This window comes from Bubalus bubalis, chromosome 21 (assembly GCF_019923935.1).
Source record: "Bubalus bubalis isolate 160015118507 breed Murrah chromosome 21, NDDB_SH_1, whole genome shotgun sequence".
Taxonomy (NCBI): domain Eukaryota; kingdom Metazoa; phylum Chordata; class Mammalia; order Artiodactyla; family Bovidae; genus Bubalus; species Bubalus bubalis.
Genome location: NC_059177.1, coordinates 35,138,281 through 35,155,945, shown reverse-complemented (window position 1 = coordinate 35,155,945; position 17,665 = coordinate 35,138,281). Strand labels below are relative to the sequence as shown.

Sequence of the window (17,665 nt, the reverse complement as noted above, 5' to 3'; positions counted from 1 at the left end):
GTCTACAAATAGTAAATGCTGGAGAGGGGTAGAGAGAAGGGAACCCTACTATGCTGTTGGTAGGAATGTAAATTGGTGCACCCATTATGGAAAAAGAATAAGGCAGTTCCTTAGAAAACTGAAAATAGAGTTGCCATACAGTCCAGCAATCCTACTCTTGGGCATATATCTGGGGAAAACTATAATTCAAAAAAATACACAAACCCCAGTGTTCATAGCATCACTCTAGTAGCCAGGATGTAGAATCAACCTAAATGTCCATGTCCATCAACAGATGAATGAATAAGATGTATACATATATGTACATATAAATGTATGTATTATGTATAATACCATAAAGAACTGTGATGCTGGGGAAGACTCCTGGGAAAGATTGAGGGCAGAAGGAGAAGAGGGCGTCAGAGGACGAGATGGCTGGGTGGCATCTTTGATGCAGTGAACATGAACTTGGCAAACTTCGGGAGATGGTGAGGGACAGGGGGCCTGGTGCGCTGCAGTCCATGGGGTCCCAAAGAGTCGGACATGATCGGGCAATTGAATAACACACACAGTGGAATATTACTTAGCCATAAAAATGAAATAATGCCATTTGCAGCAACATGGTGGGTCTAGAGAATATCATATAAGTCAAGTCAGAGAAAGACAAGATGATATCACTTATATGTATAATTTAAAAAATAATACAAAAGTTATTTCCAAAACAGAAACAGACATAGACAACAAACTTAGAGTTACCAAAGGGAAAAGGATGAAGAGAGAACTTAGGAGCTGGGGGTTAGCAGATACAAACAACTATATATAAAATAAACAGCAAGGACCTATTGTATAGCACAGGGACCAATATGCAGTGTCTTATAATAAACTATGATGGAAAAGAATCTGATAAAGGAGATGTATATAAAACTGAATCACTTTGCTGTAGCTGAAAGTAATACAACATTGTAAATCAATTATACTTCAATGAAAAAATTCTGGAGATGATAATCAAAAGATTTGGGTTTTACCCTTGCTTCCTAGGGCAAGTAGTTCCCTGACCTTCATTAACTTCTGTCTCAGATTGATTTATATGTTAAATACTAACATAATTAGCTTCTAACATGAAATTAATATTTCATATTGGAGAGTGAAAAGTTGGCTTAAAGCTTAGCATTCAGAAAACGAAGATCATGGCATCTGGTCCCATCACTTCATGGGAAATAGATGGGGAAACAGTGGAAACAGTGTCAGACTTTATTTTTTTGGGCTCCAAAATCGCTGCAGATGGTGACTGCAGCCATGAAATTAAAAGACGCTTACTCCTTGGAAGAAAAGTTATGACCAACCTAGATAGCATATTGGAAAGCAGAGACATTACTTTGCCAACAAAGGTCCGTCTAGTCAAGGCTATGGTTTTTCCTGTGGTCATGTATGGATGTGAGAGTTGGACTGTGAAGAAGGCTGAGCACCGAAGAATTGATGCTTTTGAACTGTGGTGTTGGAGAAGACTCTTGAGAGTCCCTTGGACTGCAAGGAGATCCAACCAGTCCATTCTGAAGGAGATCAGCCCTGGGATTTCTTTGGAGGGAATGATGCTGAAGCTGAAACTCCAGTACTTTGGCCACCTCATGTGACGAGTTGACTCATTGGAAAAGACTCTGGTGCTGGAGGGATTGGGGGCAGGAGGAGAAGGGGACGACAGAGGATGAGATGGCTGGATGGCATCACTGACTCGATGGATGTGAGTCTGAGTGAACTCCGGGAGTTGGTGATGGACAGGGAGGCCTGGCGTGCTGCGAATCATGGGGTCGCAAAGAGTTGGACATGACTGAGCAACTGAACTGATGAAATTAATATTTTTAGGCTGTTTATTAAGTTTCCTACAGAAAAGTCTTAAGTCAGGTATTTTTTTTTTGGTGTGTAAACTGTGTTGAAATAGCTGGGTAAAAGATAATACAAGTTACTGTGGATGATACCCAGCAAGTTCAAAGAGGGTTTCAAGAGTGAGAGGTTGGAGGTGAGACTGTTAATGACTGGCAAGTGATGTGTGGAGGTGTGGGGCTTGGGTAGGGGAATGAAAGAACCAGGGTGTTTTAGCAGCTTCTTTCTCTCTCTTTTTCTCTGCCTTCACTCATTTTACCTAATACCAGACCAATGTTAACTGTGATTTCCTTTCCTTTCATACACTTACTCTTAGGACTTGTAGTTTTGCATCTTGGTGTTCCATGAATACTAAAAGATATTCTGCTCCCCATTTCAAAAATAAAAACATATCAGAAGAGTTTTTATTTATGTCAACAAAAGAAAAGTCTTGGTATCAACTTTGATGTTTTTGTAATCATTCTCAATCTGAAGTTCATCAGAGTTTTGGTATATTAAATTCCCCTGAGGTCAGTATTGCATTTGAACATTGATAAAAAAAAAATGAGACATGTATTTTCTATATGAAAAGCCTTATTTGTCTTGTCTTTTGATAGAGCTTTAACATATACAACATTTTGGGGTTTAATGAAAATGTCACCCTCCCTGTGTCATGGATTCACACTGAACCCCAGGCGTCTGCGGAAAGGATGCTCTGAAGAATGGATATACCCCAAGACCCTCAGACGACATTGCCTTTGTTTCCTTTCATGCAGCCATGAGACTGTAACATGTTTTTGTTCCTGTGCAGTGAAATACTCTGTTGTGGCTCAGATTCAAATCTAAGAAAGTTCAGAGTTAATAGAAAACCAAATGGAAGGCAAGGGAGCTGCCGAAGGAAATAGAAGCATTACTTTGTGGCCTCTTGGGCCAAAATTGCCGTGCCAGGGAAGTCAGGAAGCCATGCTGGGTGCTTTGTACCTCTTGTGTTAGTTAGATTGTTTTTCGTCTGAGAACCTTTACAAAATTTCTCTTCTGCTGCTGTATTTTTAAGAAATAAAAATCAACATAAGAACATGGAGGGTTATGAAGCATGAAGTTCCATAAATATTTATGCTGAGGCACAAAAGTGGACGATTCCTATTTTCTTGACATATTGGGGTCGTATTTCACTCTTGACCTCTTGAGTTGAAAAATACAAGGAGTTAGTGTACCCTTTTCTTTCTTTTCTCTTTCTTATTTATTTTTCATTTCTATAATGAGTTTTAGATGCTGGGAACTGCCCTGTAAGGTTCATGTAAGTTTCAGTGGACTTTATTCTCTATCCTGGCTTATAAATATGACTTTAGAAGTTTGCACTCTTACCAAAAATAACATAATTTATATCCAGTTTTAGTTAGTCGTAAGCTATTTAATGTGTGTGTGTGTTAAAATTGAAACTAAATGTTGTTTTTGTCAGGGCTAATAAGTAGGATTGTTTCTAAAAGCGTATTTTAAGTAGTCTTCTAATTTTATTTTGTCCCTCACTTAAAATCTTTAGTTCAAAACGAATGTTTTTGCCCTTTGAAATTATGTTAAAGAAACTTATGAAGTAATTATACATGTTCATTGTGGAGAATTTAGAAAATGCAAGTGGGCAGAAAAGGCGAAAAATCACCTGTAATCCCACTCTGTTTTTTCTATTCTTTTTGTAACTATTGATACATGTAAAAATAGTCTATTCGGTTCAAAGGAAAAAAATGTATTTAGAAAATTCTGAAGTATTGGTAATGTTTTTCTGTGGAAATGATTAATTTTTGGCATTTCCCCCTTTCTTGGGTAGTTTTATTTACTTTCTACATAATACCAAAAAATGGTAGATGCAGTTTTGTCAATTAAACCTAAAATCAACTTGGAAAAAAAATAAACTAGAGCATTTCGTGTCCCCTCTCCCACCCCTGTTGATTCCAGTTGATTAGTAAATTTAATGCATGTTTTTGCCCTCAGATTATTTATGTTTAGTATGAGAGAAAGCAGTATATTTTCAAAAACTATATGGCATAAGTTAAGTGAAAAATTTTCAATTGAAATTTTTTTTGGGGGGCTGAGAATAGTCAGGAAATAGTTTATTTGGAGAATAAAGAGAATCTTTTGAGCTTAAAAAAGAGAAAGTATGATGGGCAAAAATTAAGAATTATAGAAATCAAAACCTAAAAGGGTATGATGAAGATTTCCAGTACAAGTCAAATAAGAAAAGCTAGACCCCAGAAGGCGATGGGAATGCTTGAGAGTTCACTGACACAGCTGGGACCACTGACTAGGTCTGAAGCCCCTCACCCAGACCACTGCTCATCCCCTCCTGGAGCCAAGTCCTGAATGAACAGCCCAGTTTGGATGCAGAATGGCACCCTGTGCTGAAGGCAGCGCAATTAAAGGGATGCTGCCCCCGTGGTGCAGGCGTGGCTTGGGCCCCTGGCTCTACCTTTTTCATAGTCTCGGGGGTTTTCACGTCATCCCATTTCTTTTATAAATTGTCAACCTCTGCCTTGCTGTTACAACTTTCCCTCATCCTTACGTACAGATACTTTTACGATCCTAAACTCTCTCTCCTAATGTCTCCCCCAGCTTTCTTTAGGAGTTGTCCACACTTGCCCATCCCGATCTCTGAATCACTTGTGAATTCACTGTAATTCAGTGTGAATTCACTCTCCTGGCCCAGCCCTCCCCTGGAACCATTCTTGGGACCTTCACTAATCCTAATGTGTGCACTGGTTGAGACTCGTGACCCATTATTCTGGGAATCTCCCTGTGAGACTTTTGGTCCCCTTGACTGTCAGCTGTCGAGTAGCATTCTTGGTTGCTTGCAGTTGAAATTGATCTTGGCTATCTTGTGAGAAAAAAGGTTGGTGTTTGGAAAGTTGGCAGACATTGCTGCTTTCCCTTTCTCCCTTGGTTTGCTTTGAGTGGCAATGTCCCTAACCCTTTTCTTGATCTACATATTCTTAGCCTTCCTAAAAGAGGGTGGCCATGTCACACAGTGATGGCCAAGTGGATACCCATTAGGGGGCCTCTGAAAAAAAAAAAAAAGAAGAGACCTTTTCTTGCCTGGAATCCAGTTGTGTGACCGGGTCATGCTGGAGGATATTTGAGTCACATTACTCATGAGGCAGCAAGCCTGTGGATAAAAGGCCAGTATGCCAGCATTGGCAGAAAGGAAAGTGAAAGAGCATGGATTCTAGCTCACTTTGTAGAGGTTCTGCACTAAATGTTGACCAAAATACTTGTTAGGCGACAACTTAATGTCATTTATTGCCCAAGCCACTAGTTGGTGTTCTGCTGCTTTATCCAAAAGAGATTTTGTAATTGACTCAGAGCACTGTTTGATGGCTCTTAGAATAGATGAAGACTGGAGAATGAGGGAAATGAATGGGAGGGGAAGCCATGGCAAGGACCACAATCAGGCCTGTACCTTAGGGTCAGTGCAGTTAGGATGCTGTCCCCGGCACTGCCCCTGGACCCTGGACCTTGGATGTTGCTCTCCTGGTAGCCCCAGAACGGTACTGTCCAACAGAAAGATCCTATAAGACAATGGTGTAATTTTACATTTTCTAGTAAGCACATTAGAAAAGTGAAAAATAAAAAGCTAGCTGGATGATTTTAATACAAGTTCTCAATCCACACGTATCCAGAGTATTAACCTTTCAGCATGTAATCAGTATAAAAGAATTATTAATGGGATAGTTCACATTATTTTTTGACACTAAGACGTTCAGCATCCTTTGTGTGTGTGGTGTTTGCAGCAGCTTGCAGTTGCATTTGCAGCTTGGCCAGTGCTCTGTAGCCTCACGTGGCTGGTGGCTAGGATTGGCCAGTGGCGCTCAGGATGCAAATGCTTGGGTGGGAGTAACTGACAAGTGAAGCCTAAGTTGGTGACATGGCCAGGGAGAAGAGTGACTGACACCTTTTGTTTTCTTCAGTAGGGGAGCCTCTCACATGTGAGAATTGAAAACTGGGCAGCCACAGAAGACCAGTGCTCACTGCAGCAGTTTTTTCCTTCTCATATGTCTGATCAGGTCTTTTTGAATGCTTTATAAGAATGGGTGTTCCTCGGAATTCCATTCTTGACCTTTTGACCTTCCCTTTTTGCCTTTTACTTAGGTAATTTAATTCACTCTCTTGGTTCCAGGTATACCACTTAATGCTGATGATTTCTATGTCTGTATCTCTTGCCCTGTTACTTTCTAGTTTTAGTCAGATACTAATTTCTTGACCAGATAGAGCCCCTTACATGTGTCACAGACTTCTCAACATGTCGCAGTCTAAACTCTAAACCTGTTTTCCTCCTCTGACCCCTGGTCTCATTTAACAGCACCACTAGATTGACCTCTTATCAGTCACCAGTTCCTTTCATTTAACTCCTGACTCAAATTTCCTTCTTCTATGAACTATATTCATGTCCTGGTATCTTCTACAGAACTGTTGTAGCACTCTTAGAGCTTGTCTTTTGCTTTCTTTTTGTCTTTCCTCTTTGCCTCTTACCATTCTCTCTCGTCTTTCAAGTATTCTCCTACCTGCTGCAGCCAGAGTGATGTCCCTAAAGCACATGCAGGTTATCATTCTTCTGCCTAAACTTTGTATGTGTATTTTATGTATTTTTTTAATTGAAACACAGTTGATGTAAAGTATTATGTAAGTTACAGGTGTGTAATACAGTAGTTTACAACTTTTAGAGATTATACTCCACTTATTGTAAATTATGGGCTATGTTCCCTCTTTTGGACAGTGTATCCTTGTCGCTTATTTTTTCCTTGTACCTTATTTTATATCTGATAGTTTGTACCGCTTAATCCCCTGCCACTGTAATTCCCCTCCCCCAACTTCCTCTCCCCATCAGTAACTACTAAGTTATTCTGTATCTGCGAGTCTGCTTCCTTGTGTCATATTCACTGGTTCATTGTATTTGTTTTTTTTAGATTCCACATGTAAGTGATATCATACTGTATTTGTCTTTCTCTGTTTCACTTCACTCAACGTAATGCCCTCCAAGTCCGTCTATGTTGCCGCTGCAGATCCTCTGCCTCAGCTTTTCCAGTTGTTCCCATTGTCTGTGCACGGAAGTCCAGTCTCTGTGTGTGGCACACAGGGCCTCCTTGCTCGGCCATCAGTTCAGTCTTCTGACCTTGAACTTGAAGTTTTGGTGGTATGGAGCGGGTTGGGTGAGCACACACTGGAAGCTAAGGTGACTCTGTTGCCCTGAACACCCGCTTCACACTTGTGTGCTTTTCTGTTTCCACTCCCCATCATGCCCTTTTTACTTTTCTTCTCCAGCTAATTCTTGCGCATTTGGAAGGTTCTCTGAAGGCATAATATCTGACAGTTTTCGTTTTCCCCCAGTCTGGAAGTTGGACTAAATACCCCTCCTTTCCATTTGCTATGGTACTTGTCTCTGCCTCTGGGAAGTTTTATTCTATTTCTTGCCATGTATTGTTGAAACTGTTTGTTATGTGACTGTGGGTGCTTTGAGGTCAGGGCAGCTTCTTAGTCGTCTTTACCAGGCAGTTTCTTCTGCCGTATCTGGCTCCATCTGTTTTTATTGAACTGAATCAGTAAATGTGAAAGGAGGCTATGCGTGGAAAGATAAACTGGCCCAAATTGCAAATAGCTTTGCAGACAAAAAGCATTCAAGTGATTGATGAATGAAGAAAAACAAGGTAGATTATATTGTTTTGTAAGTCTTCTCAGTTTGGGGAAAAAAATGACGTGAGTTCGTTAATCCTTTGTTGTCCTCGTGATAGCAGTTGGAGTGCATCCACATAAAGTACTGTTACTTCTGAGCTATGTTTCAGAGGGGATATGGCCATGTTAGCTGACTCCGTGACGTCTAGAATCAATCACATGCCATCTCTGTTCCTTGTGTCCTGGGGTTGCTGAGGCCTACATCTGTTCTGTGTGTGCTCTGCTTTTGTTGAGGTGAATATGAAGGAAGGATTTGGCAGTGTTTATGCCTAGAGTAGGGGTTGGCAAACTATTGCCTGTTTTTATAAATAAAGTTTTATTGGAACACAATTGCACCATTTACATACGGATCACTATCTTTAGCTGTTTTTGTGTTCCCACAGCGTAGTTCAACTGTAGTGACAGAGATCGTGTGGCTTGCAAAGTCTAAAATATTTACTGTTTGATTGTTTTTATATAAAAAGTTTGAGGAGAAGGCAATGGCAACCCACTCCAGTACTCTTGCCTGAAAAATCCCATGGACGGAGGAACCTGGTAGGCTGCAGTCCATGGGGTCGCACAGAGTCGGACACGACTGAAGCGACTTAGCAGCAGCAGCATGCAGTTATAAGCATAATGTAGATGGATCCTAAACTACATATCATGTGTAATTCATAAATGAGATTGTGCTTACATAAAGAAATGATCCTCTTAAGTGTAGAATTAATGGACTTTTAGACTGGTTCCAAATAGGAAAAGGAGTACGTCAAGGCTGTATATTGTCACCCTGCTTATTTAACTTATATGCAGAGTACATCATGAGAAACGCTGGGCTGGAATAAGCACAAGCTGGAATCAAGATTGCCAGGAGAAATACCAATAACCTCAGATATGCAGATGACACCACCCTTATGGCAGAAAGTGAAGAAGAACTAGAAAGCCTCTTGATGAAAGTGAAAGAGGAGAGTGAAAAAGTTGACTTAAAGTTCACCATTCAGAAAACTAAGATCATGGCATCTGGTCCCATCACTTCATGGCAAATAGATGGGGAAACAGTGTCAGACTTTATTTTTTTGGGCTCCAAAATCACTGCAGATTGTGAGTGCAGCCATGAAATTAAAAGACGCTTACTCCTTGGAAGGAAAGTTATGACCAACCTAGATAGCGTATTAAAAAGCAGGGACATCACTTTGTCAACAAAGGTCCATCTAGTCAAGGCTATGGTTTTTCCAGTTGTCATGTATGGATATGAAAGTTGGACTGTGAAGAAAGCTGAGTGCTGAAGAATTGATGCTTTTGAGCTGTGGTGTTGGAGAAGACTCTTGAGAGTGAGTCCCTTGGACTGCAAGGAGATCCAACCAGTCCATTCTAAAGGAGATGAGTCCTGTGTGTTCTTTTGAAGGACTGATTCTAAAGCTGAAACTCCAGTACTTTGGCCACCTCAAGTGAAGAGTTAACTCATTGGAAAAGACTCTGATGCCAGGAGGGATTGGAGGCAGGAGGAGAAGGGGACGACAGAGGATGAGATGGCTGGATGGCATCACCAACTCGATGGACATGAGTTTGGTTGAACTCCGAGAGTTTGTGATGGACAGGAAGGCCTGGTGTGCTGTGATTCATGGGGTTGCAAAGAGTCAGACACGACTGAGCGACTGAACTGAACTGAACTGACACAATATCCTTTCTGTGTTGGTGCTTGTATTTAAGACTGTAAACATCATCAGCTTTTGCACAGTGAATATCTCTATTAGGCTCGTTAAAAAAGTATCTTCTATGGTTAATAAAATGTAAAGACTGCACCTGCAAAAAAAAAAAATTTTTTTTTGCTGATTTGTACCTTTGTCATTGCTGTTACTTAGTCACCAAGTTGTGTCCAACTCTTTGTGACCCCATGGACTATAGCCCATCAGGCTTCTCTTGTCAGTGGGATTTCGCAGGCATGAATAGTGTGGATTGGGTTGTCATTTCCTTCTCCAGTGGATCTTCCTGACCCAGGGATTGAACCCAAGTCTCGTGTATTGGCAGGCAGAGTCTTCGCTGCTGAACCACCGGGGAAGCCCAGTTTGTACCTTAATATTAACAGCTATTTAATATTAGAAAGACAAAGCCTTATATAATACCCAAATTGGGTAGTAATCTCAAATTGGGAATTAGGAGACTGCAGATTGAAAATGGCAAGTATCCTATTTGATGGTATGGTTTTCTTAAATTTCTTGTTTTTGTTTCCATTTTGCTGCACGTGTTATGAAGAAAAAGTGTCCACATTTTTTATTGTGCCTCATATATATGAAATGCATATTCTGAAAGTTTTAAAATTAATTTCCTCAACCATGTACAAAACACTGAACACCAGAGTCAGGTGTGTGAATTCCAAGTTGGAGAAAAAAATTTGTATCCTTGGCAGACTGCTTGGTCTGTGGAGGCTTAAATATAGGACTTCCACTATAGCAGTTTAAAATACCAGTTCATATGTCTCCCTCCCTGTTCCTGGTGCCTTCTGTCCTCCAGTGGGCAGAGTCCCTTCTAATATGACCAGTTCTTTATTGTTAACTGTTCCTCTAAAGATAAGTGGGCTACTGAAAGCAGAGTCCTGGAAGTGTGCGATTGAGGTGCTGTGTAACTGACGCTGGCATGTTCCCAAGGGTGATGTTACAGTTATTTGTTGACTGGTCTAGTCGACAAATGGTATGGACCAGGCAAGACCTAAGTCTACTCAAATGCTGGAGCAGGGCCCACGAGTACCTGGGGTTACCCCTCAGCTGTTGAGTGTTTCAAGAGACATTACTTGGGGAGGTCAGGGGTGCTGGAGCTGTGAACAGGTTGAGGCTGGAAATGGAGTGGAATGGAAGATTGGGGTAATCAGCTGATTTTTCAGTCTTGCTTCTGTCATTGTGCATTACTCCAGTAAAGCTAAGGCACTTTGGATTCATTCATCAAGCAGACATGTTTGAAATGGCTGTCATGTGAACGCCAGAGGCCCTGCTAGGTGTTGGGAGTTCAGAATGAATACATGAGCTCCTTCCCATGGAGGGGTATATAGACGGGTGTGCTTGGAGCAGTGAGGCAGGAGGTGGGAGGATCCCCACAAAACAGTGCATATCCATTAATGCTGTGAGTATTTTAGGTTAAAAAAGAAACAAAAACAGAAAACCCTTTTGATGCCTTGCAGTGAGCACTGTACATTATGCTTTTCTTTAACGGCATTTTTTGCTTATAAAAAATTTCCACTCTCATAACAATTACTTTGTTTTAAGGATGTAATTAAATTTATGTATTTTAGGTTGCCTGCCTGATTCGAGTTCCTTCTGAAGTAGTTAAGCAGAGGGCACAAGTATCTGCTTCTTCAGGAACATTTCACATTTTCTCTAACATCTTATGTCAAGAGGTGAGCATATGTGTTTTTTGTGGCTGCATCAGGTCTTAGCTGTAGCATGAGGGACCTAGTTCCCGGACCAGGGATCGAATCTGGGTCCCCTGAGTTGGGAGCACAGTCTTAGCCACTGGGCTACCAGGGGAGTCCTAAGAATATGTTTTTAAGCTCTCGTATTGAGGATATTTTATTGTAGCTGATAGGAATATTGTGGCCCTCATCCCAGGAGCCTTAGAGCTTAAGGCTAAATTTACTGTCCAATTATAGCAACTGTTAATGCTAAGATTATCTTTGCCTTTCCATTGTTTTTCAATTTTTTATTTTCAATTTTATTTCTTTTTCAAATTTCTAAACAAATGCACCATTAAGTATGTGTCCTACATTGTAATTGGCCTGTCGTTCTTTTAGAATCAGAAATAAATAGTGAATATATGAAGTGAATAAAGATGTATTAAAACATCACTACAGAATTTGAGGACCATGGAAGAGACCTGTGGTAATGGACTGATATAGTGACCCGTGTCATAATATTTATATATACTTGTAATTTGTCTTATACTGGTTCATGTTAAACTGTGGGTCAGAAATCATGCTTGCTGACCATATGACTGGGGACCATTGAGCTGCTTTTCTTTATAGTTTGTACAGAAGCGCCCCCCCCCCCCCCCATCTTTTTTTTTTAAAAATGGAAATCAATCTCATGAAAATTTCATTGAGTCCAGGTTTTAGGAGAGTTATTTTTAATGATCCCTCTGTCACCTCAATGAGGAGACATTGAGTATTGAATCATGTGAATGAGATCAGTCCAGGGAAGGGTTCCTGTTGAATCGTGTGGGTAGTTAAATAGATCAAGGCTTGTCCAGAGGTATTTATCACTTTTGAGAGATTATTTATGAATTTATCATGTCTGATGATTGAAAATACAAAATATAATTTTGTTTTTATATGAAAGGATAGCATTCTGTGTGCATTTGCTTTTGAAAATACGTTTGTTTAAAGCATCTCAAGTATTTTTTTTTCCCCAAGAGACGAAATGTTGAAAACTAGTAAAGCTTAGTTGAATTGTAATCAGCTTTGTTATTTTATTACAAATGATGTTCTCATTTGAAAGGAAGCTAACCTGAGCTTTATGTACCTTAGGCCGGTTTAGCACCTTTAACCTCTTGGAGAATTGTCATACTGAATATCTTAAAACTCAAACTTTAGAAAAGGTTAATCTGCTTTATGCAGACTGTTGTTTAGAAGTCTCTGCTATTCTGACTTTCTGAGCTCTTGGCTTTTTATTTGTTTCAGGGCATCCAAGGATTATATCGAGGCTACAAAAGCACTGTTTTAAGAGAGGTAACTAGCTAAATTTCTAATACTGAAGTATGAGAGAATGATACGCTTTGTTCAATAAGTTTATTTGGAGAGTCTGGTTTAAAAAATTACAAAGGGAAATTATCGACCACTGTATAGTCTTTTTTTTTGTTGTTAGCTTAATTTTTAAGGCACGGGATTAAAAAAACAGTGTATTTTTTTTGGACTGGTCTGGCTGTTTGCGTGTGGGCTTTCTCTGTTTGTGACGAGCTGGGGCTAGTTGTGGAGCAGGGCTTCATGCTGTGGTGGCCTCTGTTGATGAAAGAATGGAGCCCGCTAGGGCACACGGGCTCCCTAGCGTTTGGGCTTTAGTAGTTGCAGCACATGGTCTTAATTGCCCCACGGCATGTGAAAACTTCCTGGACCAAGGATCAAACCTGTGTTCCCTCCATTGGCAGGTGGATTCTTAACCACTGAACCACAGGGAAGTCCACTGTTATCTTCGTTCTGAAATCTGATGACTGGGTAGAATGAGTTGATCCTGCTGAAAGAGCAACCCCAATGGTCAGAATGACCCATCCTATAGCTTCATGTTTATCTAAGGTGGCTACATGGCCACCACAGCTGACATAGTAAGAAACAGCTACTAAGGGTAAGATGTCAGGTTAATTACTGTAATACACAAAATGAGAGAGAAAATGGTCATGAATGAAGCACTCTGGGAGACAAGGGTCTCAAAAGTATGTTTTTATATGAAAAATTGTACAGTTAGCTCTTATCTTCCTGATGACAAAACACGATGTATTAGAAAGTTCATTCTGGCCTGGAGTGCTGGCCGGCCTGAGATTCTCAGTGCAGTGTGCCTTGGAGCAAGCCTTCTAGCTTCGAAATTCTGAGGTTCAATATGTGGTCAGTGTCTTTTTTTCTTTGATTGAAAAAATCAAAGTATTTTAGTGTGTATATTACTGCAGAAAACATGTTTTAATTTTTTATTCACATATAAGAGGCAACTTTTTCTTTTTGGTTTTTGTTGTTTTACTTTTTTTAGATGATTTTTTTAAGATGGAAGGATAATTGCTCTACAGTGTTGTGTTGGCCTTTGCCATACAATGCAAATCAGTCATAACTCTATATATTCCCTCCCAGAAGAGGCTATTTTGAGGTTTAAAAGTTGACCTATAGATAAGGTGGCATATGGAATATAAGAGAAGTCTTTGTTTGGTTTGGGACATAAGTTGGTTTCTTTTTTTTTTTTTTTTTACGAGTTTAAATCCTACACTTTTTTTTTTTTTGAGGTATAATTGACAAATGAAATTGTGAGGCATTTGAAGTATACAGTGTGATGATTTGATATAGGTATACATTGGGAAAAGGATTAGAACATAATTTTCTATTAAAATGCAAAAGAATCCGCATACCTCTCCTTGAATCCTTGTTTTCTGTTTGGATTTCCCTTGGATGCTAAAATGTTCTCATTTATAGAAATGTGTTTAATTTAAATACATATTGTTATAATTAGCAGAAAATTGAAATTCTTTGGAATCTGAATTTTGTTCCCAGGTAGTTTTTTATTTTGTCTTATTTGTTTGTTGTTAGCATAGATTACAGTCTTCTTTATGAAACACCAGCACTGTTACGTGTTATTTGAAGCTTTGATTTCTATGAAGTAATAACCTTCAGTGCGGTGGTGGTGTTGATGTATATCTTTGAAAAACTTCTTTTGAAGGCAGACTGAATGTTTCAAAATTAAGTTATTTGTGTGAAGATGACTTCTGCCTTTCAAAATAACCATCTTCATTCTGTCCTTATTTTCTGACTCACTAAGCACTTGTTATTTACTCAGGTTTCACCTGGGTGCAGGAAAAAGAGAGGTGGACAATAAATCTCTTTTTTATTTTTCTGTGAGATGCCGAATGAATGAATATTTACATGCCAGAGAATACTCATTGTGCATACAAACAAATAGGTAAAACATGGTTACAACTGCATACTGTTCTTCTAAAAATTTGTTTTGACGTACGTCACACTAGTAATTAATTTCTAGGCTGCAGTTCTTGCTAAAAGTGTGACCCTGCTGAGATGACTTTGTTTACTCAAAATGGCAGTGGTTTACTGAAAATTTAATTGGGGTCTTCTGCATTATGCATTTTAATAAAAGATCCTTCAGAATTGATTTTAGTTGAGATATTGCTTTTGTACAGATTCTCAGAGAGAATGAGAGAAGAGTTATTGCCAAATGAAACATAGCTTCTTCTCAAAATGAGAAAAATAAGAAGTGATGTATCTTCTTTAAACAAAATTTTTGCATTATAAATAGTTTCACTTTTTACATTGTTCTGACATCAGTATAAGATCTTTTCACCAAGAGCTTGTTTGATTGTTTCAATAAGAAAATACATTGAAGCCTTAGTGAGAATCACAAGGAAGCTTATACATTTATTCTGTGTGCGGTTTTTGTTTGAAATAGTTTTATCTCCCTCACAGTAGCCCATTAGAATGAAATTGAAGTTTGAATCCATGCCTTATAAGATAGATTATGTGTGTTCTTTAGATTTTGTGAATGCTGTCACATGGTTTGATGTTTGTGGAGATTGCATGCTTATCCCTTATGTTCTCCTAAATTATTTTAGTTACTGTGAATTTTAGACAGAGTCTAAGCAAGGTCAACCAATTATACTCTTTATCTCACCCTTTCAGTATTCATATTCCTCATGATCTAGGCCAGATTAAATGTGGCCAAGCATTGTGGGGCAGTGCGGTTATTTCAGTAACATGGAAATGGGGAGTAAAGTCACAGCAGCCTCTGTAGCCAGGCTGGTTTCAGAGTTTCCATTGACCTAGACATAGCATATTAAAAAGCAGAGACATTACTTTGCCAGCAAAGGTCTGTCTAGTCAAAGCTATGGGTTTTCTAGTAGTCATGTATGGATGTGCATACATGAACTAAGCATCAGGGTCTATAGGAGGCACTTCATGTGGGTCTCTTCATTTAATTCACACGAGAACCTCAATATAATTAAAACCGTCAGCTCACAGTAAAGGAATAAACTCACTTTCAGATACATATTCATATGCCCAGTCTCACTTAAAATTACAGTTGAGATCACTTCTCACCTCTGGAATTGCTAGTACCATTGGTGAGAAGTGTAAAAGTGTTAGCCGCTTCAGTTGTGTCCGACTCTTTGAGACCCCATGGACTGTAGCTCGACAGACTCCTCTGTCCATGGGATTCTCCAGGCAAGAATACTGGAGTGGGTTGCCGTTCCCTTCTCCAGGGGATCCTCCCAACTCAGGGATCAATCTCTGTCTCCTGCACTACAGGCTGATTCTCTACCATCTGAGTCAACAGGGAAGCCCCAACTGTGGCTGCCCCTAACTAGCTTCCCCACAAGAATGTGAATCCTTCAGGGCAGAAGTGTTCTGCGTGGTGCCCAACACACACAGCAGGTACACCTTTAAAAAGGAGTAGAATGTATGGAGAAAACCCATTTGTTGAGTTTAACTTACCGGAAATGACTTGCCTCTCTGTTTTCTTTTGCTACAGAAATTCCTTTCTAATTCACATCCAAGGTCGAGAGGCTGCTCTCCATACAACTTCTGGGTCAGTCAGTTCAGTTCAGTTCAGTCACTCAGTAGTGTCTCTTTGTGACCCCATGGACTGCAGCACGCCAGGCTTTCCTGTCCATCACCGACTCCCGGAGTTTACTCAAACTCATGTCCATTGAGTTAGTGATGCCATCCAACCATCTCATCCTCTGTCATCCCCTTGTCCCGCCTTCATTCTTTCCCAGCATAAGGGTCTTTTCCCATGAGTCAGTTTTTCGCATCAGGTGGCCAAAGTATTGGCATTTCAGCTTCAACATCAGTCCTTCCAATGAACACCCAGGACTGATTTCCCCTAGGATGGACTGGTTGGATCTCCTTGCAGTCCAAGGGACTCTCAAGAGTCTTCTCCAACACCACAGTTCAAAAGCATCAATTCTTCGGCGCTCAGCTTTCTTTATGGTCCAACTCTGACATCCATACATATTGGTAAAACCAAAGCTTTGACTAGATGGACCTTTGTTGGCAGAATAATGTCTCTGCTTTTTAATATACTGTCTAGGTTGGTCATAACTTTTCCTCCAAGGAGTAAGCGTCTTTTAATTTCATGGCTGCGGTCACCATCAGCAGTGATTTTGGAGTCCCAAAACATAAAATCTCTCACTGTTTCCATTGTTTCTCCATGTATTTGGCATGAAGTGATGGGACCAGATGCCATGATCTTCGTTTTCTGAATGTTGAGCTTTAAGCCAACTTTTTCACTCTCCTCTTTCACTTTCATCAAGAGGCTTTTGAGTTCCTCTTCACTTTCTGCCATATGGGTGGTGTCATCTGCATATCTGAGGTTATTGATATTTCTCCTGGCAATCTTGATTCCAGCTTGTGCTTCTTCCAGTCCAGCATTTCTCATGGTGTACTCTGCATATATGTTTACTAAGCATGGTGACAATATACAGCCTTGACGTACTCCTTTCCCAATTTGGAACCAGTCTGTTGTTCCATGTCCAGTTCTAACTGTTGCTTCTTGACCTGCATACAGATTTCTCAGGAGACACATCAGGTGGTCTGGTATTCCTATCTCTTGAAGAACTGTCCACAGTTTGTTGTGATCCACACAGTCAAAGACTTTGGCATAGTCAATAAAGTAGAAGTAGATGTTTTCTTGGAACTCTCTTGCTTTTTCGATGATGCAATGGATCATGGCTCCGCCCATCAGAACTAGACCGAGTTTCCCCCTCAGTCAGTATCTTCCATCAGGAAGCTTCCATAAGCCTCTTACTCTTCTCCATCAGAGGGCAGACAGACTGAAAACCACAGTCACAGAAAACTAACCAATCTGATCACATGGACCACAGCCTTGTCTAACTCAGTGAAACTATGAGCCATGCCATGTAGGGCCACCCAAGACGGACAGGTGATGGTGGAGAGGTCTGACAAAACGTGATCCACTGGAGAAGGAAATGGAAAACCACCTCAGTATTCTTGTCCGAGAACTCCATGAACAGTGTGAAAAGGCAAAAAGATAGGAAACTGACAGATGATCTCCCCAGGTCGGTAGGTGCCTAGTGTGCTACGGGAGATCAGTAGAGAAATAACTCCAGAAAGAATGAAGAGATGGAGTCAAAGCAAAAACAACACCCAGGTGTGGATGTGATTGGTGATGAAAGTAAAGTCCTGAGGCTTAGGATATATTCAGGATATGTTAACTATGATTAATAGTATTCTTGGTAACTGAAAGGGCTTTTGACAGGAAATGACATCTCAGTGAGTGCCGGGGTCCAGCCCCGGTGGATCCAGGGAATTCGAAGCGGGGACGGCGTCGGCGAGGATCAGGAAACAACTGCTTAATTAAACGTTAATTAAGAATATAAAGAGTAATAGAATAAGGATAGCTCAGTGAGGAAATTCAGTGGAGAAAAGAGG

The 17,665-nt window shown here is 40.2% G+C and overlaps 1 protein-coding gene across 19 annotated transcripts in view; it reads left to right on the top strand.

Moving 5' to 3' along the window:
- Window positions 1-17,665, top strand: part of SLC25A26 (solute carrier family 25 member 26) — a 148,711-nt gene that overhangs the window by 21,174 nt on the left and 109,872 nt on the right. For 17 of the 19 annotated variants that reach the window (XM_044933676.2, XM_044933671.2, XM_044933673.2 and 14 more), the window contains 2 exons: window positions 10,811-10,915; window positions 12,194-12,241. The exons of the other annotated variants lie outside the window; for them this stretch is intronic. In XM_044933676.2, coding sequence (XP_044789611.1) covers window positions 10,811-10,915; window positions 12,194-12,241 — 153 coding nt within the window. The remainder of the gene's footprint in view (window positions 1-10,810; window positions 10,916-12,193; window positions 12,242-17,665) is intronic. 19 annotated transcript variants of the gene reach the window in all.